This window comes from Anopheles marshallii, chromosome 2 (genome assembly GCF_943734725.1).
Source record: "Anopheles marshallii chromosome 2, idAnoMarsDA_429_01, whole genome shotgun sequence".
Taxonomy (NCBI): domain Eukaryota; kingdom Metazoa; phylum Arthropoda; class Insecta; order Diptera; family Culicidae; genus Anopheles; species Anopheles marshallii.
In genome coordinates this window covers 74,449,805-74,475,550 of record NC_071326.1, presented here as the reverse complement: position 1 = coordinate 74,475,550, position 25,746 = coordinate 74,449,805, and the positions used below count along the sequence as shown (strand labels likewise).

At 43.5% G+C, this 25,746-nt stretch overlaps 1 protein-coding gene across 1 annotated transcript in view; it reads left to right on the top strand.

Annotated features, from left to right (window-relative positions):
• Window positions 1–25,746, top strand: part of LOC128708280 (dual specificity protein kinase splA-like) — a 58,226-nt gene that overhangs the window by 27,643 nt on the left and 4,837 nt on the right. Inside the window, exons 2-3 of the mRNA XM_053803241.1 lie at window positions 24,070–24,296; window positions 24,384–24,522. Coding sequence (XP_053659216.1) covers window positions 24,070–24,296; window positions 24,384–24,522 — 366 coding nt within the window. The remainder of the gene's footprint in view (window positions 1–24,069; window positions 24,297–24,383; window positions 24,523–25,746) is intronic.

The window sequence follows — 25,746 nt, the reverse complement described above, 5'->3', positions numbered from 1 at the left end:
GGCGCTGTAATCCATGTGACTGATCGTTGTCGGATAGGAAGAGAAAGAAACAGACTTGGGAGTATGAAATGTAGCTAATAAGTAGATTGTTTTCATATGAATGAATTAAAAGTAGTTTTTTTTTCTGGGTGTATGAACCTTAACTTCAAGAAAACAGTGTAATAATGAACGAAAGACTTCATCACAAATTAAGCGAGGAACCTCGTGACTATTTTAGAATTATTGGCTATAAGTTGTGGTATTACTTCAACAAATGCTAGAATTATTTCTGTGAGGAAAGTATGTATTTGGTGTATTTAAAAAAATTGTAGGAATTTGTATCAAAAGACTTTTACAACAAAGTGTTAAAATTTCACATATTCTGGATTTATTATGCATAATTTGTGTTGTAGATCTATAAAGTGTTTATACTACACTGTTTCTGTGTGAAAAGATTTTAGTAAACGTATCTTAGTGTAAATAAAATAGTGTAATATAAAACGGAAGACTTTGTGTCACATTAAGTGACGAACCTCACGTATTGTTTGGAACATTTAAGAATTGCTAGGCATCGTTATGAAGATTTTGATGTTTTTTTTTTGATGATTTAAATTATACTATCTATGTTTCAAAACATATATTGATTGTCTGTATTGAACAAAAAAGATTTAAGAATTTCAAACGAAAGACTTGGTGTGACATTAAGTGACGAACCTCACACATAGCTTGGAATGGTTGAGATTTACTTTCCATACATTGTGTTGTTGGTTTACCAAATGTTTATGTATTATTTTTATTGTATCAAGAACCATTTAATGGATAAACAATGTTACTTTATGAGTCATTAGGCGTTTAATGCGAACGATTCCAACCATTTATGTATTTGCTGCAACAGCAGCCCCATTCTGCTTCTGCACGCCGTGTTCGATGCTGGTGTGTAGCACGTTCGCAGCAGCGTTCTAGCAGTAGCCTTTGCTTTTCTCCAACAGCACGAAATCTATCGCACTCGAGGAATGCAAAACATGCCGTCTAGCTGCGCGACACCGAACCGTTCAAGGTGAGCCAGCGGGGCTCGGCCACACCAAAGCGTTGGTCGAACAACAACCGTCCCCCGGTGCGAACCGGTAAAAGTGCGCAATTTTCATCACCCTTTTCCTTCCTTTCTTCCTGCAACCAACCATGCTGGGCTCTGTACAGCCATGCTGCGGTACCCACGATCTACGATCCAAACGCGGACCGAGTAGCACACGTACCAGGCAATGGTTCTTCTTGCTCTGGTGCGGGATCACCTGACCCGTTGCCCCGTGACTGGCTGCAACAGGAAAGTGGTGCACGCTGGGCACGACCGCTTGAAGTGCGCGGCCCGCCACAATCCAACCCAATGCCTGCGAAAGAATGCCACAGGTTTCGTTGTCGGTGTTTGGTGGTGGTGTATCAGCCGCTCAACAGGGAGGCTGATCCATGCACACCCGATTGGAGTTGATTAACATTTTATGCATTTCGCTTGGCGAAAAACGAAACGTACCACACAAAACACGTGCACCAGCGAACGGGGCGACGCTTAGTAAATGTGTTTGTGTATGGGGACAGCGAATATTTCCATTTTGAAAGCTATTATATGTGTGTGTGTGTGTGTGTGTGTGTGTGTGTGTGTTTAGATCAGATGTGAAGAATTGGTATGGTGGGGCATGGGTCGCAGCTAAACTCTAGCGCGCGGTTAAGCGAAAGTGAAAATACACATTAAGCAATTAGTGCCGGTATTTAAGGTTTCCTTTCCACTGGACGGAAAGCTGTGCAGGTCTTACCATTGTAACTCAATTAAATTGAACGTCATGGAATAAATGATTATTCTTTAACTTCCCGGTCAAATTAAATAATATTTATATAGCCGTAGCGTAGCTGTAATGAGAGAGAATATTCATTTAAGAGGAATACTTTGGTAGAGAGTTTATGCACTGCTTTTAAATACGAATTATAGATCAAATGTAGAGGGAAAAATACCCGCACAGATGACGAAAGCAGTAAACTTTATGAAACATAACTTGTTTCAGCTAAGTTCTATCAGCGCGCACTCATAGCCCGTTTTTTGCGCCCGCTGTTGCAAGTAAACTTGTTTTCGTCACCAGCGGGCTTTAAGGCATCCTTTGCAAAACAAAAACCGCCCAAGAACCCGCTTGTTTGGGTCGTCCCTTTAACGGTTAGCTTAGATTTTATGCGCCACCCCTTATCTGGTAGCTTTCTGGACTCGCTCCCCCTCTTGGCGGCACGATTTTCTACGGCGTCCTGACACTTCAATCTGCTCAACCCGAAGGGGGGGACTGATGATGGGAAGCCTAACCCGGGATGATGTGTGTAGCGCTAGCAATCGTTCACCGTTAGGTAAATGGGTGAAACCACTATCAAACGAGTCGGGCTGTAAAGGATGTACAGTTAGTTCGGTGCAGGGAGTGCAGTTTTGCACCAAACAAACAGCACTTCGCCCGTTGGCCAGGAGATTAAATGATTGACAAAACTGAACACTGAAACGTTGTGCGGTCAGTTCTGGGCCGCAAGAATGTGTGTGTTCCCATTACGCTTTGCAGTGGTTTTCATACATTATTTTGACAGGAACATCATAGTAAAGCAAAACCATACTTAGGATGCAGAAACAAATTTTCCACAACACAAATGTCTTAATTTAAATATGATTTAAATAGTAAAGTTAAATTTATAGTATTTTCGAAAAATCCCATCTCCTTCAAGATTAATATCTTCAAAACAAGTGGATGAGAGTTAAACAACAACAAAAAACGTTAAACCCAAACCTGTCCCCTCGTACAAGCGAGCCACTAATGCAAAGCTTATTTCGTCATTAATCAACCCCCATCGATCGATACGCGATGGACCGCGAGACCGGTTCGGTGCAGGAAAGTTTTGTGGCCCTCTGTTGGTATCGCTCGGGGGCCATGCTCGTTTTCTGTTAATCGATCGCATACAACAATCATTAGTGGCCGAAATACAAGCTGGGAAGAGTCCAACACTCCCACGGAAGATGACACTCTGGGGGGGGGAAGATCTCCCCTGTACGCCCCCGGTGGGATTAATAGATGGGGGTAATATCGAACGGTACGGCGTACCCGTAACACCCTTGGTGTCACTTTCAATTCCCAAAAACACCCATCAGGCGGGAAGTGCCTCCTGAAAGTGGAGTGGTTGTTTGCTTGAACGAAAGCAACGTTTCCAGCGCGGACAAACACACTTACGGCGTGTGTCAACGGCAGGTCGGTCAAGTAGTAAATTTCACCGGCCATGTTACACGCCAGAAGGCTTACAAATAAATAGCATTTAATCAGTGCTTTCCGTGCGTCCTGTTGATTGGGTCTGTTTTTCGGTACAGCCGCTGTAAGCGATTAGTTGATACAAGGGGCAGTTCAGACCAGTTGACGACAAAAACTCGATAGCCAATGTCTTGAATGGATCCTCAGGGAAAAGATCGCCCTGGAGCGTAATGAAGTGTGGATGATGTCATCTAAAAACCGCACATTTTTTAAAAAGCTTTTCTTCTCGCTTTTGCCGATTACCATATCACTCGAACGGTCAAACGCATTATTGCGCGTCCACTCAGCGAAGATGTGGATCTTTGACCAAATTCCCTCCAATTTAGCGTGGTGTGGTGTCACTTTGGGGTTTCTCTTTTTGCACAGCTCTCTACGTCTTCGTTGTCGTTGTCGCTTCGGTGGTTGTTATTTGCCCTCCTTTATCGCCATCGCTCACAAACCACCCGTTGCGGGGACCGTTTGAAAATGGGAGAAATTTAACATCGATCACCCGTGGAGCCTGTTCGAACGAAAAAAAAAAAACCGGTCCACCCATCCCCGGAACCAGCCAGCGGTACCAAGAAAGCATCCCAAATATTGGAAATCAGGATGTTCATGTTGCTGGCGGTTGTTTGTTTTTGATTTTTTTCTTCAACTCGCCTGCATTCGGATGCACACGGTGGCGTTTTTGCGGGCGCGTCCGTTGTCTGGATTGCATACGAAAGTAGCATTTGGCGAAATTGTGCCAAAACGTGTGCGCGTGCGGGCACTGAACCGGATGAGGAATAGAGGGAGTCACCATTTGCATGCTGAGTTATGTGGATTGACCGTGAACTGAGTGTATACGGGAAAGAAGATGTGCCGGATATTCATTTCTAGAGTAGGCTAGGAAGCTAAGCAGCTATAGACGGAACTTGTCAAAGAGTTGAGCATATAATTTAAATAAGGACACATCATCCAGATGAAAACAAAGGCCTTTTCTCGTTAGATTTCTATGAGAATATCGATTAATTGTTTTATTCGCATAAGTAGTCTTGGCCGTCACTCAAAATTAACAATGTAAACTAGAATGTTCTAAAGCACTCTTTATATGCTAAATAAAAGACTCTTTACTCAGTCTTTTACTGGACTGGGGCAGAGTGTATAACCTTCTTCAAGACACTTGGAGAGTCATCTAGTTCTCAAGTTCTTCCTTAAATAATTTAATTAAATAATTAAATAATTTAGGAATAAACAATGTAATAGTCTTTAATAGTTTGGAAATTTAATGCGATACTTCTTTCACTTATTCGATTCGGAGGAAAGCCACGAATACCTCAGAGATTCAGATTTCGATGTACACGAATACCTTATGCTGGAGACTAGGACAAACAAATAACAAATAAAAAAATTAAAAATAATAGGTAAGAAGATATTAACAGTGTAGAGTAGCAAGCATAAGTTTTTTATTATTATAAAAATGAAAAATGTACTTTTCATTTTACGAACTAAATCGGATGTCTTGTTGTCTTTACTTCGAATATCTTCATGATAACCTGGGCAAGAATTTATCATCCATCAGAACATTTTCCTCAACTGAAACTTTACTAGAAGCGTAGGAGCCTATCCTATGTCAAAGTTGTTTTGATAGTCTTTTCATGTTGTAAGAATATTGAATAAGTTGTCCTAGACGCGTAACTCCAATCGACACACAAGTCCAATAAATGTTGTAGACATTTGTAGATGAATGTTGTACTGTAACAACACGGTTCTTACTGAGCGCCCGTGCAATAGAAACATAAGAGTACATAGATTGCTTCCTTGAGGAACTCCGAATCTCGTAACTGGGACTGGCTCCTGAACAAGAATACTCGAATTTGGCATACAATTTTATTAAACTCAAACATTGTTGTATATAAAATTAAAATTGCTCAAATTGTCAAAAATACCGGTAGGTTCTATGAAAGATACCTTTGTTATGATAGAATAGAATCTCTCGGTACATCTTATAGATCAAGTACTAACTAGCTCTAGAGGTAACGAAGCGAATTCTTCACACCGGTACAAAATCCTATCCGAACCATTCCTTTTGAAGCTCGACAAGGTAGATAAAATATATTCAAAGTAAACGGTGTTCATGTTTTACATGAAAGGTTTAACCAACTGAAAGAAGAAATATATCTTACCGGCCGCGACAGCACACGTCCATAGAGGATGCAAACTCAATAAACGGACGACACAAAGGGGGCCCAACCATAAGCTCTCACAGCTTAAGCTTCGACCGGTATGTGTCGGCGGCATCTGTTGACAAAGTGCCACACATGGGGCACACGGGAGAGAGAGGGGGCAAGCAAAATCGACGGGGTCTTCTTGTTTCCCAATGCCATACGTTGCTGTATCGCTATGCCATCGTTACGAGCTTCTCAATGCACCACATGGGACATGATTTATTCCCGATCCGAGTACCATTAAGTGGTATTTAACATGTATTAAGCTCATGTTCATGGTTAAAGCTCATTTAAATGAACCTGAAACGGGAGGACTCGCATCGGAATGTTTGTTACGATCGAATTCTCGAAGGTGAAACACGCGTTTGTTCGACACAAATTCTTAATCAGAGTGCAACAGTTCATCGCAGAAAGGAACAAAAAATGCGAATGATCATGATGCGAAACCGAAAAAAACGGAAGAACACCAAAAATGCACAAGATAGAGTATGTATGAAACCTGACAGTACCTCGGACAGCGCTACCCCCCAAAAGAAACTTGTTTTGCAATGCATTTTTGCGTTGTGTGTGTGTGCAGATGCAGAACCTGATCGTAAAACGATTTGTGAAATTAATCGCTTTCCTGATCAGGGAAGGCTACCTAACCGATCGGGTTGATACTGGTCAACCGCACAAGGTCAGCCTCCGCACCGGAGAGCGGTCTGTTAATTTCACCTTAATCGCACAGTCCGATTTGGATTAATGTGTCCGCCCGGCATACCCAGCAGGTGGTCCCATTGATCACGATTTGCACACACTTCGTCGCGCAGATTTGCACATTCGGGTATTTTCCATTCGCGACGCATTCCAATGCACGGCCGTTCACGGACGAGCGTGAAATCGGAGTTCTTTCGGAGCGTTTCACCCTCGATCAAGGGAAAGTGTCATACGGTACACGCACAGGGCGTATCTACTTTCTCACGCAAATAATGGACCCCGAGGTGCGTTTGTGCTCATCCTTTCATGGCTCGCTCCAGACACAACTTAACACCTTGCTGTTAACTTTCAAGGTAAACCAGCGGCTGGCGGCAAAAAAAAACGTTTGCCCCAGACCAACTGCAGCTAGCAGGGCCAGACAGGCACGGTCCCGTGTAGTTTGTTCCGGCTGGTTACGATCAGTTGGCACCTGTCGCTGTGTGTTGCCAGTGACACAAAAACAAAACACCGGCGCGCATACTGCTGCCGTAGCTGGGGTGATTATCAGTCGCACCCCGAATGTGCGCGGTCAAATGAAAGGATTGTTCTGTTTGCCGCGGTGTGTTTGCCGCAACCTGCATCCGCACCTACAATGGCATGCGGAAGGTGCAGATTGGCGTACGAGATCACGCTCGCGCCTGACCTTCAGCCGTCCTGTTATGACGCGGTGCGATACGGATAAGGGTTAGGTCGAAAGGGTGATCGAATGCCTTGCGCAGAACAGGTTTTTTTTCTGTATCCAATTGGACATGATGTGCTGTGGGTGATGAAAAAGTCGCCCGCAACTCTATCGCGCGAATGGAAAAGAATGCGATGTGTGTGCAATGTGCTGTAGAACGTACACTGTGGGTGAATTGAAGCATTAGATTCGAACAAGTTCTGTCCGTCACGTCTGCTTTTTGGGGGAAGCAACACAACAATGCAATCTTGTGACTTCGTGATGATTTTTGTTCTGCAAATATTTCGTGCCTATCTGACTGAAATGGTTTCCTCAAAAAACCATCATGCAAAGCATGTTTATTTTGAATGTTAACGATAGTGAAGCATAACAAACAAATCCAAGTTATCAGAGAAGTGTTTTTTTTGGACAGGAGTTGTTTTATTCCCGTTTTTCCGTGGCTCCAAAAACCTTTTGGGGAGTGTCTGTCGTTGTTTTCTTGGGTCTGTCATTTCTGGATCTTTTTGACTTCACCAACGTAGATTAAACAGACCAAATGCTGAATAAAAGTCAAATAGAAGAACGTTTCGGTTGAGATTTTGGATCCATCCGGCCGTGTGAAAATTGATGAGGCTACCACTGAACCACCGGGTATCTTCCTATCACTTACTGTTAAAAGGAGTATAAAAATAATAAATTGTGATTGTCTAATATATTATGCATTAAATTTTCGAAAAAAGTGTGAAATGCACTTAATCAACTTTTATGTAAAATACAAGAAAAGCCCTTACATTAAATATAAACTTTTCCCTCAACTTATCTCCACCATCTGCCATGTGTTTAACCGTGATGTTTATGCCTTTTCTATGCATTTAAACACCCATTTCTTCGCGTGAAATCGAGAGTGATCACATCCCATCATCCTTCTTCTCACCCACTGCCCGTACGTCATGTAAATTAAACTGCAGCGATCAAACCGTTCCCGTCTCATCCCTTTCAATGGGGAGAGGCCAATGACAGGTGATAAAAGTCATCGAAGGTGGTAAGCGCAATTGCAATTACGACCTAAAATGGGTATTAAAATGGCTACGATGAGTTGCAGGTTTTGCACTGCGACCAGTTCGAGAGCATGCGCAATAAATTTGCGAATCAGGCAGCTCAAGTACATCGATTGCAATCGTTTGACATGCGTAAAGATGTTTTATTGGGCGCATGCGAGGGGTTTTTAGAGGTTTATCCGGAAATGATATGGTATAATGTAAAAAAAAACAAGCTATTCACGGTTTTGCGAAGGAATTCCAATTTAATTTCACCAATACCTTCCACTGATGAAGCGAGATCATTCCGGGAATTCGTACCCCAAGAAGACGGATCTTCAACACTAATTGGAACACAGGGTTTTGGGGGTTTAATGTCTCTACCGAAAGGTTATTTTAGACCGGTACATATAGCTATAGGTGGTATTGTTGTTGAAGCAAACTCATAAGATGGCAACCTTTCCTTTTTTTACGAGCGATAAAAAGGTATTCATCTAAATTGCATCCGGATACGGATGGTACGAAAGGGAAAGTTAAATATATAATACACCCCAAAGCGAATATCTTCTGTTCGTAGAATTCCAAATGTCATAACGATCCCAGTTTTTCTCTAAAGATGTATCACCTACTCGTTTGGTTTTCTAAGTTTATTAGCGGTTTGCTGTTAGAAGACAAGATTTTGTGTGGATTAAAGAAGAAAAGGATAAAAGCCACTTAGAAATCCCCGTCATCCCGTCAGGCACTTATGTCAAATGAATGGTGCAAGTGGGCTGAACAATGACAGGAAAATTTCTTCCAGCAAACAGATCACCCGTCCACCTGATTGCTCTTGATTCCAACGTACGTACGTAGGCGCGCTACGGTTCCCCCGGCAACGGAACCCCGATGAATCCTTTCAACCGTAATGGACCCCTGGGCCAAGCGTTCGGGCCGGGCATGTTTGTTTTTGAGATCTGAATTAGGTCATGCATCCAATCGCGTATCTTCGCTCCCGTGGTGTGCGCACTGTGCGGCTGCTCGAGACGGTCATGGCCATGACCACGACCTACAAAAAAAAAAACCGAAGAGACGACGCCCGGCCACCAAGCTCGCGCACACGCGGTGATTAGACCGATGGTGGCAATTAAACAAAAGTGCTTAACGTTCCGGAAACGGGCCACAGCGAACCTCGAGTGTGGTAAATGTGCTCTCGCACCCCCCCACACACACTCATAAGTTCGCAAACGGTCGGTACGGTGTTTGTTTGATTTCGGTTGGCAACCGTGCGTGAGGGAAAATTAAATAACACCCCAATCTGGGTGCAAACGTATGGCTGGTCAGTACTCCTGACCGAGGCACCGATTCCGTTTTAATGGTGCGGATAATTTAATTTGCCCCCTTTTCGGCTTCGACCTGGACGTGTTGTGTGTACTCTTCACCGACCAGGGCTGCTTGGTGCTAGTAAATGGCACATTGGTACGATAAAAATACAGTACACACAGCAGAAACTCGTCCCAACAGACAGATCGCCGAGTTCAAGCACCCTGTCGAGAGAGTGGACGTCACAGAAATATTTCTACACGATGTGCCAAAACAGGAACGGGAAAATGGCGGGAAATCTATCGGAACGTTTCCTTGGCAGGCAGGTGGTCTCACTCCCGGGAAGAAGTATGGTGGTTTATTGCTTTATGATACGGACTGATACTCGACCTGGTTGGTTGGGATAGCAGCAACACGAGCGCTCTCTCTCGCTCTTCTTTCGCTCAAGACCACTCATTAGGGGTCTAAAAATTTATGATCAATGCTAGTATGCAATCACTCCCTTCCCCTGACTCCTGCCACAGCACCATTCTTGAACGCGCGCACCGCAGAGTGGCACGTGCTGCCGGTTTTGTTGTTTGCACCACAACTACCGGACCGTGCGAATAGAGGAAATTGGAATTTACTAAACATTATCGTTGACATTAAGCGTCCTTTTCTTTCTCCTTTTTTTCCATTTCCAGGTAAGTGTGGTCTTTCCCGCAACACCACCGATGAAGGGTGAAAGGTGGATGAGTTTTCGAGCGCACTGACGATGATCGATGCAAATGTAGCAAATTGTGCCCCGATCGACCCGGACCCGGTTTAGTTTGAGTGCTTTCACAAAACAAAAGCCAACATTGTGTTACGGTAAAGCGAGTTTAATGGAACTGTCACCGTGGTAAGGGAGAAAATTCATTCCCAATCAAACAAACGATAGGAGATATGCCATATTAGAGCGTCTTTTTTCTTCAATGGGTTTGATATCTTAAAGAGGAGATACACAGTCAGCATTGTATTTTAAATTTTCTTCGATTGGTTGGAAAATTGCTTGTTTGAATTGAATGTCTGTAAGTTTCTAAATGTTGCTATGAATAGAAATTTCCTAAATCTGTTTCATTAAGTGCCTATTCAAAGGGAGTAGTAGACGCTGTAACGAGCTAAACAAGAGAGATTTCGGGTGTTTTCTTTAGAAACCTCTATAAGTATATGACAAAAAGAGTGTGGAACCAACCTTTAGCGGACAGTACAAAAACCACTTTGTAAAGATAGAGCAATACCCATATTTTTATCCAAATTAGAATTAAATTTCCTGTCATCATACGTAAAAGTTTTTGATTAAGTTTAAAAATTAAAAATTAACATTGTATTGAAAAAAGTTTTCGAATGAAAATATGCATATAATGAATATAGCTAGAATTGAAGGCCAATTTTCAAAGATGATAGAAAAAACTTTGTAAAACACATAAATTTAAACGATGTATCTATCAAACGAACCGTTTTTGAGTTATAATGTCCGCCAGCGTTGAAATCAGGGTTGCAAGATAATCGCGTTTGATATTTTGTGTCCTCGCTCCAAGCGATAACACCACACTGCTTCCGTAATTCGCTAGCAACTTTTGAATTTAATAACTACGCGTAATTTAATTTTATTTATTTTTTTAATTTTGAACTACGCGTAAAGTTTACGATAAGGTAGATATACCAAGTGGGGTGCATCGTGTATTTAGTAGTGGTGTCGGTCTTCACACGACAGGACCGGTCCAAAATCGCATCAGGACTTATTCTCCGTTCGCAGGTTTGACTATCCAACTAATGGTAAGCCTTAGACCTCTTGCGGTTGTTATGCCGGTTAAGAAGTAGACGATATTCCAAAAATAAGCCAGAAACTTAAAGAACCCTTAAAGAATCGTTAAATAACCTTTTGTCGAACTTCCGTGTGTATATCTCCTATGAACACTAAAACGGTCGGACCAGCCATTTTACTTAAGATTTAAACAAATCATCTTTGTTTGATACAAGACTATTACATATCCTTTATATAACACACACTCAAAAAAAAAACATTAACATATAATCCAACTCTCCAAAATTGATAGTTGAGTAATCCATAAAAAATGCGTAACAGTCATGGTAGTTCTAGTGTTAGCGCAACGTTATTTCACTGTGGCTGAGCATCGTAAAACTTTAAGTGTGGACAAAAAAATTACAACGCAAGCACCATACCTCCATAGCTCTTAAACGCCTGCTCAATTCCCTTATTAACGCCAGATGAGCTTCCCGGCCCCAAGCATAGGTGACCGCGGGTACTCCCCAAGATAAGCGGATCAAATCGTTAAGCTCCACAAGCTTCCCCTTTTCAAGAAAAAAGGCCTCCTCTCGCCACCAAAAAATCACGCAACAAACGCATATTTTATCGCGTGCGTTCATTTCCTCGCGCGGGATCCCTCGCAGTAGCAATAATCGATAAGTTAAGTGATTATGGTACCCCGGTCACACGAACGCCCGTACCATTTTTCCAAGCCGCAGACACGGTGCATAAAAATGCATTGCATAAATGCTGCAATCAGCGAACGAATAAAACAGGCCTTTCGATTTCTCTCCATCGCCTGCGATAAAGCATAATCCTACCGACCGTTTGCCAAAACAGACCGGCGCACGGGTTGGAAAAACCGTCACTCTCTCGCCGATCTAGCCTTTTCTTCCAACCCCCACCATTGGCTTTTTCTAGTTGGTCCACGATGTGTTGCGTGTGTGTGTGTGTGTGTGCTACTGTGCACTTTTGTTTTTCGTCCCGCGCCGGAGGTACAGGTTCAACAAACTAATCGTGCCGCCACACGTTCTCCCACGCGGCCATTTGCCTTTCCTGCCTTCCTAGCGCGGTTGAAAGTGAATGTGGTTCATCGCATCGACGAGATCCGCTTATCGTGGCTGACCTCGGCGGCTGTTAGCGAACACCCCCCCCCCCACGAGTCGTTGTACTGCGAAGAGAGCTAATAGCAAGGGACTAGGTAAAGCAACGGGAATTAGTGAAATACTATATTTTCCCCCGGGGGCGAAAATCGCTTTATTCGAAAGCTTATTAGATATTCCCAAACGACACGGATTCATTACAGCCGAGTTGACCTTGATCGTACTCGGGATGATCGTAGCGCTCGGCCGGGACAACCTTCTTTTTTGCTTTGCTGTTATTCACACACAAAAAAAACTCCCCCCCGTACCATCAATTGTTTCTACGTGAACCTCATGGCTAACAAGGCCCCAAATGAGGGGGGTGTTAAAAGAAGAGGAAAAACAACAACAACAGTAGTCTCAATCCAATTAAAAATCATTCGCGAACGACGCTGCGATGTTTGTTGTGAGCCGGTGCGAGCATTTGGGCAAAACGCGCTGGAATTCCAGAAGTGAGAGTTTTGGTCATTTAGTTTCGATTTCCAACTCAGCTCCTCGCACTTTAGGTTCCCTCTTCATCCCCGCCCGGAAGGCCCCCGCGAGCACTCAGCTCATGCCACGAGGTCAAACGGGATTGTTGCAACGGAAGACAAAAGCCGTCGTGAGCAAGTGGATTGGGGGGGTGAGGGGGATTGAAGAAGAATTCCCGAAGGCCCCCCGGGGGAATGGGAAGATGGCTAAGAAAACAACAACAAAGCTGTCGGCGAAAATGTTTTATGCATGCCCGGGCCCGGATCGCGCACAAACGTTTCACGAAATTACACGGGTTACTGCACTTTCTTCCGCTTGGTGATGGCCGGGTTCCGTGGGCCACACCCTATAAGGGGGTGGAGGAGGGGCGTGAGGGATGGTTCTACGCGATCTGTGTATGCAATGCACACATACTGCACGAACGAACAAGGTGTGACTCGTGGCCACACAACAGCGCGCAGCGCGATCGTTTCATTATGATCGATCTGTTCGAGCGATTCGACAAGAAAAAAACGAAAGACTCAAAGCGACGAACCGGCCAACGAAATGAAAGGGCCTCGTGCCTCGTACGGTTCTATTTGTGTCTGTTGCTTCGACGGTACGGAAGGCGAATTTGGCATGCAAGACAATGCAATGTTTCGTTTGAGGCAAGACAATTTCCACCAGGACGTTCAACTGTGCGTGCCCGAGAGTGTGAGGTTGTGTCGCCGCGCGGAAAGAGAAACCTGCCAACTAAAATGCGAACCCAATGCCAAACGATGGTGACGAATGCGACATCCAGCTCAGCTATGATAGATTTCAATCTACGTTTGCAGATTTGCTTCGCCAAATCCTAGGTTGTGTCTGTTTGCAGGATTGCAAAATCGACGCTGCGCAATGGCGTGAGAAATTTACATTCCACTGTAGTTTTTTTTTTGAGACGTTTTTTTTTTCTCGATCGGTAAGAGTTCTTACAAACCGTTCCCACATACCGCCGGAATCGTTCGACCCGTACTCACCACCGTTTGACCCCCGGAGGAGGCACAGCCCGATCTGTCAGTTTGGCTCATAAATTGTCAAAACGGGCGTTGAAAAGGCACCGGCACCAATTAGCGCGTCCAGCCATAAATCGAACGGCAGAAACAAGCGTTGTGATGGAAATCGTGACACGCCGGGACCTTTGGCGGAACCTTTTTGGTTGGAGTAAGCAAGCAACAAACAAAACCAAACGGCCACCGGTTGGTTGTGGGTTTTATAAAGCGCACGGGACATCATCACGTACGGCATGGATTTACTTGATCGAGTGCTAATAATTCACGCGACCGCAGGTGAATGCGGCACACCGGGGATGGATGTACGGCTTGCACGTTTTCACCAACCCGTTGAATATGGATTCCTTACGTGGCGTTACTTCTGTCCAGCGCCCGGATTTATTAATTGAAATTAATTTCACTTCAATTAACGGCGGCGTATTTATAAACGGCTTTGTGGATATTATTTGTTGAAGAAAGAAAGCTTTCGCCCGTAGTTTCGTTAATTGAAACATTAAATTTTGAACCGATAAAAAAGCTCACATACATCATTTATTAGGAAGGGGTTTATTGAGAAATATATGCGCAACGTTAAGCGTATCGAAACGTTTACCGCACCACTGGTGAAACTTGCCCCACGACTCGACGAACCTCATCTGTCAACCTTCATCTGCTTCTCGGTGCTGGTTGAATAAATTCCTTGCATGTCAAAATAAATTACCTCTGGGATTGTGTTTTTTTCCCATGCTTCATACAACACCTTCATATCAGCTGATCAAACCGCAGCGCACTTGACACAGCTGGGCAGGAATTTGATCCCCCCCCTACCCCTCAAACCTGTCAAAAGGAAAGCACCATTATTGGACTTGAGTCACAAAATTCATCACAATCCCAACAGCACTTCCCAACTGGTGCATAATAACTGGTTGGCAAGATCCAGTTCTAGTCTCTAGATGCTTCCCAGTACAGATCAGCTGTGGCTACAGAGGAACAACATGGCAACTCGTCGTTGGGTGATCATAGATCTTTTATACATACTTCAATCTATTCCATCTGGGCTGACATATGCGGACATATGTGGCGACCGTGGCGGGGGAGAATTAAACACACAGAAAACAAAAAAAAAACATCTTCAAAAGTAAACACCCATCAGGGGTGTGTGCTAGAGGGTAGTAAGGTAAACGAAATGTACATATCAAGCAGGGATACGGCCGGGTATGATCCACACGCAGTGGAAAAGGCGAAGGCAGGAAACACAAACCGGATCGATGGAACGGTGATGTGAGTAACTGCTCTACCGCCCTTGATCGTGCTCCTTGTATTTTTGCTTCATTCTCTACACCGTACCGGTCGGCCGGTATCGGTAGTTCGGTTGCGAGGACAACACACTGGTACACCACACACGCCACGCCACTCCGCGTGCCAAGTCGCATGTGCCACCGGGAAAACTAGGTTATGTTTCTTGTAGCGTAAATTTTTACGACTTTCCTTCGGCACCACCGTTGGCCGCAGCCAGCTTTATCGAAAGCTCAGCGAGTAGGCGGTAAGCACCGGTTTTTGCCGAATGGAAGGATTAAAGATGAAGTAGCTGAAGTGGGGGGAAAAAATTGCGCTATTTGGCAACCAACCCCTTTTTTGATTCCGGGGGTTTGATTTTCTCAACATAAAGTTTTCGATTTATTGCACATTTGTTTATAAACGGTGTTTCATTTAAAGTTGGAATTAATTTTGCGATAGTAAGAATGTATTTGTATCTCTATAATAAACAGATTTTTTTATTTATTGATGTATAAGTATTGGGTTAATATATAAGTTTCCAACCTGTTTATAAAAGTTAACAACAATGTCAGATCTCACAAGTCTATATTTATTAGTTGGAGTTGCTAATATTTTTTCATTACATTGTAAAAATATTGCAATAATTTTGGAGTAAAAGCGGCTATAAATTTACATGTACACCCAATAAGGACGATCATACTTAATCAAATTTTCATCATGCGCATTGCACTTCATCCAGTTATTATAGATTTCATATTTATAACAAACAGATAAGAAAAATAGCCAAATTAACTGAACATTTAGTAATACTTTGTGTATAACCTTTAATAAAATAAAATTTTGAAAAACGCTCTTACCAAACAACGATCAATAAACAATTAATCGTGAAATTCCATGATTTATTCAAACGTTTGTAACGTTTTGCAGCTTGAGAATGTTTAAGGTTAATTAATTGCTCCCACTGTGTGAATTCTATTTCTTGCTAAATTAAAAAGAAATAATTAGTTTTTTTTTATTCCGGATAAATGAAAATAAAACAATAAAACATGTTTGACGATTTCTTCGAGCAACAACTAGCTACGCAAAACCAGCATTACTTTCCACGATTCGTGACGCACGTGACAGAAACCAGCAACCCGTGCCACACATTTGGCACACCGACACACTGTTTGGTGAAATTAGCAGAAAATGGTTCAAGTGTTGCAACTTTTTTTTCTCTCGCCCCTCCCCCCTTCCCTCCCTCATCATTGGCATGTTGTTGTGTCTGGGGGTCCCCTGAGAGCCGTCCGAGCTTTTCACACGCAAACAATTCTCAACAGCCCACAGCTGAAACGGTTTCCGCCTTGTTAGCCGGTTGATTAGATGTGATTGTTGTTGATTCATTTTTAAGATACGTAAACAACGTTTCATTTAAGCTTTCGCATCGATAATTCGGTATTGAAACTTTAGCGGGAAACGTTGTTTTTTTTTTCAAATAAAAGACAATTTGCTGACGCGCGCGTATGCTTTAATTTAATGCTTCAAATACCGTAAGGAGCTTTTTTTGCGGTACGTTTGGTGGTGGAAACAAATAAGCGACCCAAACTACGTGGTCTCATTATGAAACTAATCCGCCAAACGGGCTTTAGCTCGTGATCGAGCAATAAATCTACTTCCAATCATCGTGTTAGCTTTATGGTTTATGTGTGCGAGCGTAGTGTTTTCTAGCATAGGCATCAATCTTGCTCTGTAAATAAACATATGTTCGTGGTCGTGGGCCCTATCAACGTACGTATTATAAACGTTTCATGCACGATAAGCACCGGTCGCTTGGTCAACAATCGACCAGACTTCACGCTGATTACGGCAAACGTTTCGTTGCCATGCCCGAAACCAAATCATGACAAATTGAATCCTGTGTACGTACAGTGCGGTACGCACTGCTTTAACCAAAAGGCGCACACACACACACACACGATACCCTTCAAACAATGGTTTATAAACACCCGAGTAACTTTACCTAATAACACAAATTAGTATCGAGCCCGTCCGGAAGCAGTTTGAGCCCTGGAAGGAATCACGATCGGCAGATAGATCCCGCTAAAAGGGCTTTCCAATTGCGTGCCCGGTCACCGGTCGTCGAAAGTGTAACGCAATCGAAGGGAAAACGGACCACCTTTTTCGATACCTGTTGTGTGTGCCTTTTACCTTCTCGTGTTTTTTTTTTCTTCCCCGCATCCCAAATGGCATGCGGTGCGTTTCCGCTCATGTTGGGATCAAGATACGCACAATTAGTAGAAGCAGCAGCAGCAGCAGCAGTAATTCTCGACGGGGTGTGTTATAACTCTCGGCCGCACACGGCCGGTTCACGATGGGAGAGGGTAGTAAAATAAATTAAAACCTATTATTCCAGCCACCAACACACACCCAGCGGCTGCCAATTCGGTTCGGGGTTCGGTCTCGTCCGATCGCGGCACTGATGGCCACTAATGAGAGTAAAAAACCCCCCGCTCGGATTCGGTTAGTGGATTTATTTTTCTCGATTAGCACAAAACTCGAGCGAAAGTGACAGTTTCCCAAAAAAAAAAAACGGCATCCAGGGGACGCTTTCGAACGGTGCTGAGGAATTGAGTTGGTACGCAACGCGGGGAAACGATAGCGAAAGTTGAACACTTTTAGTATTGCAACGACCAAATTAAAGCTTCACGCTGCACGCACTGTTGCATCGGGTGATGTGCGTACTGCATCAGAATGAATCAGTGGCCTAGAGTGCGAGTTAATGCGCATCTCTACGAGCAGTTTTACTGGCTCATTTGCGATTGAATTCACCGACAGTGATGTGAATCATGAGTGAGTTGGAATGTTTATTAATGAGTTAAACAAGTGCGAAAGAATTAGATTTGGGATTTAACTCTTTGAATCAACTAACAAATCACGTCCACAAAGACATAAACAACTAATGCGTTCGAAAACTCTGCAGTGACAATTGAGTTAGAGTTAAGGATTTAATTCTACGCGGGGTCTTGTAGCTCACTTGGGAGGATTTGAATCAGCTCACTCAAATCAGAAATCAGAAATCACTTCTGAGCTGTACAATTTAAATGATTGAAATCACTTCTGAGTTATAAAACTAATGAGAGAGTTATGTGAGAGTGAGAGTTAGTTGGTTTGAAGATTTAATGCTCCTTCAAGACTGGCGACTCATCCGCAATAATGTAAATCACTCCTTAATGACAAAACTAATCAGTGTGTTCAGGATTCCACGCTCAAAACTATGATTGGGGATACAACTCTCCGCGACAACCTGGAAACCTCACTCAGGAGTGATTTGAATCATTCCTGGATTATAAAGCTCAGTGAGTGAGCACAATGAGAGCGAGCTAGTTCATTCCTTAATAATAAAACTAACAAGTGAGTTGTCGATTCAAATCTCTACGGCGGCTTGCAACTCACTCACAGTAAAATAAGAGCAGGTGAGTTAGATAGGGAAGTCATATCCAGATGACGAACATTCGTGAGTTTTAAAAGTTTTGAATGAGTTAGGCAAAAAAGAAAGAATTAAATTGAGTATTTAACTCTTTGCAAGTCACTGAATTGTAATTCACTCAAAGTGATTGCTCCTGAGTAATTTCTGTTACTTAACTCACGTATTACAACTCTTCAAAGAGGAAGTTAAAGCCATTATTCTATTTTTGTTGTTATTCTCTCTGATTGAATTGACCATACTCAGGGTTCCATACCCCTATATTCAATGTTATACGATGTTACCTCTCGCGCATATCATAAGCAAGACAGAGAGAGACAAAAATAACAATATAAGCGATGAAATAAATGTTATAAATATGTCGAAATTTTACACACCCATTTAACGTAATGCATTTTGGACACCTTGGACAATCAATCCTTTCGTTCGCAGGCCTGTTGTACAATACTTGAACCTGTCTGGTGGTTGCTAAAGCAAATGCATTGGGAAACAAACGGTGGAATAAAATGAACTACAATTGATAAAAAAAATCAATCACCAACACACACAAATAAATCGAATTCCAAACATAGCACAGCATCACAAAGCCATTCGGTGGAACTGGTTTGATCAACCGAAAGAAAAAAAAACTGGCCAAGGGTGAAAATGCATCCCTTGCGAGATTGATCGTTGTATCGATGCCCGGTGTCCTCGGGGGTTGTTCGTCTGTTCCATCATCTTACAACCGGACGGGGACGGAAATCACCGGCCAAGGGTCGATGTTTACATTATGCTTCCACAATTCCACCTGTCCTGTCTCGCATTCTTTCTCGCTCTCTCCCTCTCTCTCTCTCGCCAACGTTATTCACACGCGTAAACGATTGTCATATTTCATGTTCTCCACGGATTGACTTTCGACCCTGGTGCGATTGCATTCGGTGCCAGGTCGTTCGGCGCGTAGTTATGATTCTCCCACCCGTTTGCCCACCATGCTTTTCGTGTCGATTCCATGTACAAAACATATCCATCGATGGTTCGTTCTGTCGCTGTTTCTCCACTTCTCACCCTCGTCGCGATAATGATCATGATCGTTCACCACCGCCACCCGGTTTCATGATCGACATCTTCACCGCGTCATTCCTTTTACGGTGGAGTAACAGGATTTATCCGGGCGTCTGGTAGTTCCCGCTCCTACAAATCGAAACAATGCGCGCCGAACGGCCGAAAACGGAGGGAAAAGAGTGAATCAAAAGATTTCATCATTCGGTTCGCAGCAAGCGACGAACCTCACTCCGGCAGGTCGTCGTGCTGCTGATGGGTTTTCAGGAAGGATTCGGGAATGTTTCTTTGGCCGCACCACACACAGGATGTTGAAACAGGATTCCTGTTGATTGACTCAACGTTTCGTGTGTGTGTGTGTTTATCATATTTGTCGTTCGCTGTACCAAGCAGCTAGGCGTTGGCGGACGATCGGGCCTGTGTGCCGTGTCTCCGCCGTGTGTATTATCCTGCAGCCGAGCGTACCGAACAATGTGTGGGGAAACGCGTTCCGCTGAATATTTAAGACCGTTTCTCGGTTCTGCGGTATAATTTTCTTCTCATTGTTATTGGCTTTTTTAAACCCTCAATTCGGTTGTTTATTACGCCATTGTCGGGTTAAAATTGTATGCCTTTCTTATTGATGTGTGTGTGTATGTGTGCGTTTTTTTTCTTTCTTACTTGCATGCTCTTTAAATTCATTATGCTTTCCATCGGGTTTCTACCCCCTGAGGGGTTGATGTGTACCCGAAACGATTCACCACACTCGTCCTGTCGTCAACCTGCACAGGACAACGGCTGCCCGCCATTTACAGCCACCCATTTTCTTTTGGTTCGTTTCCCTTTTCCAAGTGGGGATTAATTTTTGTTTGTTAATTTTTCGTACCATTGCAACGGATGCTTTCATCTCACGCGATGTATCGCCGCAGGAGAAGAATTTGCGTCTAGCGGCTACCGATCCCATTCAGGTGGTTTCGTTTTTTTTTTATTTTTATCGCGCACACTGTTGTGCAGTTTTTTCTTTTTTTGCTCATTTTCTCCTTCTCATTACGAAAATGAGCGGAATAAGTTGAAAAATAATTTTAAAAGCAAAAATTAAATTTGCTTTGTGAAACATTTCACTGGCCGAATTCATAAACTCATTAATGCAAAGGGATGCTTTTCTTTGCCCGTCGATCGTTTGATCGATTGTCTTTCCGGGAAGGACTTGGGCGAGGCGTAAAGTCAGGAACCCCGTAAACGTAATGGAGGATACAAAACAAAAAACCAAAAATACACCGGACTGTTGTTATCTTGCGCTAGCCAGACGAATGGAGAAACACAAGAAAATGGGTCAGTAACGATATCGTTGCCTGCTGCCTGCCATTCACCACTCGCATGCGAGATCGGCAGCATCCGATTTTGCAAGGAAGCTTAAAACAATGGCCCAACCAACGGGTTGGCAAACGGAACCGGTCGTACTGAACGGAACCGGTCAAGTCAATCACCAACCACCAGCCAATGATCAATGGGTGATGGGTGTGTGTATGGATGGATGGATGGCCGGAACGCGCGGAACCGGTTTTGCACCGATGGACCTTGCTCCTGGTGCTGCTGGTGTGCAATCAGCTGCACGTACCTGCCGCATAATTTGGCCACCATTTCTGTCATGTTATTATTGTTATCATCCACCCCGCGGTGCCCGTTGCAATTTTGTATGCGTGTGTGTGTTTTTTTTTTCGCGCCGTTGCGACACAATCGTCCTAATTACTTTTCCCGGCAGCACGAAAAACCACACATCAAATGCATGTTTCGCGCATGGGCCAGGGCGGGCGAACCCTTTCCGAAAGTGATTTCTCAATTTTAGGAAAGTCATGTGAGTTTTGGCAATAACTAACGGTGTCTTGGTGGCGGTTTTTTTCTTCCCCTTTCCTTCTGCTGTCCCCAACACGATCTCGCATGTCAAACCAGATTTATATGTTGGAATGGCGGGGGGTTTGCATCCTCCGGTGGCACAACTACACAGAGCACTCGACAAAAAAGGTTGTTGCATCGCATGCATTAACATCTTTGCCTCGTACTCGAACAGTGCAAAGTGGATGGTAGCCCAAACAGAAGTAAAAAAAAAATGGACAATTTTTCCACTTGTCCAAACTCGCTCACCGCGCTTCCTCCGTGCGGTGAAAAGTGAGTATAGTGCACAGCCTTTAACGCACAGAGATAATGGAAACAGGGGGGCAGGGTGGGGAGATTCAATTTGGCGCAGAGACCTGTAAAATCAAGCTCACCCCCTTTCGTACGGTGTTCAACAACAAGAGGGGCTGTGCATTCGATGTGCAATTTCGTTACGGGACAAAGATAATGCAAAAACGAACAGTATTGTGTGTTTGCAAGTGCATGATCTTGTGGGAAGCTCCACACGAACTTGACCGTAACCGGGTACCCTGGCGGAGAGTTGACGTTGGATAATGAACTTGAGAACTGTCAAAATTAACCTTCAACATTGTGGAAATTGTAATAAAAGCAGTATTTTAAATGATGTTACGAGTTAATTATTTCACAAATCATAGTTACATCAAATGGGTTATGTTTGCGAGACGAGTATTGTGGTGGAATGTCACTTATACGAGCTTATTGGGGCTTGAACCGTGGTCGGATAAGTGGTTTGGTATAATGCCGTTTGGTCGGAAGTCTTTTAACTCGTTGTTGGATAAGTCGTGCTGCCTGGAAATAATAGTCCCAAAGGCTACATGACTTATTAGGTAACAGCCCAAGGACGGCGCATGTAATAATTATTATTTTAAAGGTTTCCATAACAAAAAAGCAAAATTCAATCTGAAATACCTATTATCATCATGGTATTAGATCCTGGTCATGGCACCAACATGACATGATTATTAAACATGATAAGCTTAACTTCAACTATCTCAACCACCTGCGGCCCGATGGTGTATTTGGTAGCGGCCCATATGACGATGTCATATGTTGGGGTCGTTGCCGGGATCTGGTGCCATGACCAGGATCTTGCACGATAGGACCGAAACGAAATCTCATCCGGACCGTTCCCCCGTAGCAAGGACTGAATATCCGACTATGTGATAGAATAAGTCTAGTAAGCCAGCAATGATCCATGGTCTAGTAGATCGTTGCGCCAATAAGAAGAAGAAGTATCTTAACTTTTATTACATAAACTATTCATTGCTTAATTCATCACGATCCTAAACTAATGTGAGTAAATTTTAAGAAGCTTTAGTAAACTCTATTGTATAATATTGTAGTATCTGCTCTGAAAATTAATGAATCACGTTGTGAGTCGATTCCTGATTTGAATAACAACTCAAACTCAAAAGATTCATTTACCAAAACACTAGCTTTATTGCTGGCCTGTTTTCTCCAACTTTAAATATTGCATGGTAAACTTATTTATGGCATATTAAACTGTAGGACCAAGTTAACCGATTAACCGGCATGTGGCTGATATGAAATTGCTCAAACAATCGAATTTCCACTGCGCATTTAAGTTCTCGCTGAATATGGTTTGTACAATTGTGCAAAATACAATCAATCTTTTTATAAAAACAAAAAATCAAATCAATCACCTCATGTCCTCTCTTTAAAGAACTACACCACGTTCATCATTACAAAAAGGCTAAGTCACGATTCGGAAAGAGCTCAAACGTGTAAAACTAAAGTAGTTGATAGCGAAGCTAAAAAGGTTTCTTATGGCAGCAGAAAATGGCAAACCAATATGCGCCAATATGATCGAACAGTGGTCGAAGTGAAAGGGTTCCGACAAAATCATTACAATCGAAGCGCGGCTTCATTTATGTTGAGGAATGCCACACCGTGCCACAGAAGCGACGCGAGTGGACGATTGCCCCCCCGCACAGGGGATAGACGGGGAAATCGACAGTGAACGCAGGGTAAACCCGGAGCACTATCGATCGACACTAATCTGGCAGCTTCGGTGTATATTCAACCTTTGGTGCTTTCAAATCGGAGCATGTGTGGGTCCGTTCGGTCTTTTGTTTCGCATCTCTGCATATCTGCCTCGCTGTTAATCCGTCGGAAAAGCGTTGCTTACAGTCAAGGGCGACATAAAAGTAAAATCAAATTAAGCAAATGCTAAGCTTTGAAAGTGATACATTTTGGCGGCAAATCCTACCCCAAAAGGTGATTAAATTAGTGTGTGTCCCCCCTTTGGTTTGTCGATCATAAAATGTCCACTAATTGATCGTCGCGACAAAATATCACACATACCAGACATGCCTTTTTTGTTCGAGGTCTTACCGCTCACCGCGCCGCTGTTCAGCGATTTACTTCCTGTAATTAAATGGTGCGAAAAAAGCCCTTTCGAAATGCGTCCAAATACACCTGGAACGCTACCGGCATGGTTTCGGAGCCCACTTTGCCGCTTGCGAGGGCATATGGTCGGTCAGGGTGGAAAATAACCTCACCGATGAGATAATTACGACAATTTGAGAGGATTTATTCCCGCGTTCGTGCAGATATTCCGGTATGCATGAGCACATAGATTAGCCCCCGGTGCTCTAGCCCCCGTACTGTTCGTTTCGAAATACGAAGAATCGTTTATCGTTTCCGCTAATGGGTGTTAATTAGATTAACGTTATATTTCGCATCGCAACAACTTCAAACGCTAGAGAGTAACGCTTCCCTTTTTTCCTCCCTTCTCCTTTTTTTTCTCGCAGATCCTCAGCTGGTAACGGATGACCCGGAGGCGATAGCAAAGGGTGGCGAATATGCGTTCGACAATCCCGCATTCAAAACGGACGGCGGTGCGATGGGCAACAGTGCAACCAACGGCATCAGCAGTAGCGCCCCCAACAAGACCGGTTCCCCGCTGGATCCGAGCTGGACCGCCAACAAGCAAAACACCATCGAAAAGCGCAAAACCGTCGATGACAGCTACGTGAATGTGAGTGTGGACCGGGAAGAATGTGGACACCGATCTGCGACGCGCTCAATAATGATTAACTCACTGGATGCTTTTCTACTTTACCAGGTGACAACACCGCGGCTAGTATCGCTGCGCGGTTCCGACTTTACCGGCCTGGGAGTGGAAGTGTACGGTGGGCTGAAGGAAGGCATCTTCGTGAAGAAAGTTATGCCCCAGGGTCCGGCCGCTGGTATCGTAAATACAGGTACGGTTGGACTGGGAGTCGTCACACGGGGACACACATGGGACGATTATAACGCAATCAGTAGTGACATCATACGAAGAGATCGAATCGAATCACGACCGGATGCGTCGAGATGGTACCGGGCAGCTCTTGCTGCAAGCGTTCAACAAGAGATAGATAACCTAAAACTAAACCCGCAAAAAGGGGGAAAACGACATCGTTAATTACTAACAATGCTTGTTGGGTTCTATAACACCGATAAACCGATAGACAAATATTTCACCCAATCTACCTACACACCTTGCATTTGTTTTCCATACCCACTTCACGCTTCGGACCCCACAAAGCGGCGGGTCACGATTCGGTTGAGGTAATGTTTTTGTTTGGGAAATGCGATAGCGCGTGGACCGAAAAAAAAAGACAACACACGGGCGTACACCCAAACGTTGCATGCGCACGGGCCAGGAATTTGGCTCAGTTAATATTAGTTTACCAGCGCTGGCTGTGTGTTTCGTTATCGTTACCACTTCATGGCTTTACACCGAAACCGACTTGACGTCAGGCTTGGAAGGTTCGAAGGTTTGGTGACAGCGTTCCCAGCAGAGCAGAGTCGTTGGTAATCTAACCCTACGTGTTGCTTTTTTGTGTGTGCAGTTGGAGCTCAGGTGGTCCTAATGTGTTTGCCTGCTAAAATAGCTTCGTAACTGATCTTCTGACACACTTATGCAAGAGGCTTCACAACGTGGAATTGACAACACTTATCTTAACACTAGCAAGCCCAAGCGTTTTAAGCACTTTTCATTGATAATTACTTTACGAACAATTTCGAAAGCCTGGAATATGTTTTAATATTCTTGGGAGTTCGTACTGTAGAACAGATATGTGAAAATCGCGCATTAACTACGTTACAATTGTTTATCTGCAAAAAAATGTAATGAAAATGAAGCGTACCAATTACTGGAAGCGTGAAATGACTGGAATGGGTAATCTAGCTTATGATATATAAGTGGGTTGAACTAGTCTTTTGGCGAATTTTTAATTAATTTATTATCTTATGAATCTCTTGTGAGGGCTTATGAATCGTCAGGGATTCAATAATTGACTTTCTGTCATAAAGATTAATAAATCTTTGAAGGGTTGATTAATGATTCGAATAACTCTAGCTTTAATGATACATATGAGTTATTAGTTGCTAAAGATTAATTAACCACAACACTAGTCTGGTTGAACCAATTAGCTTTTTTC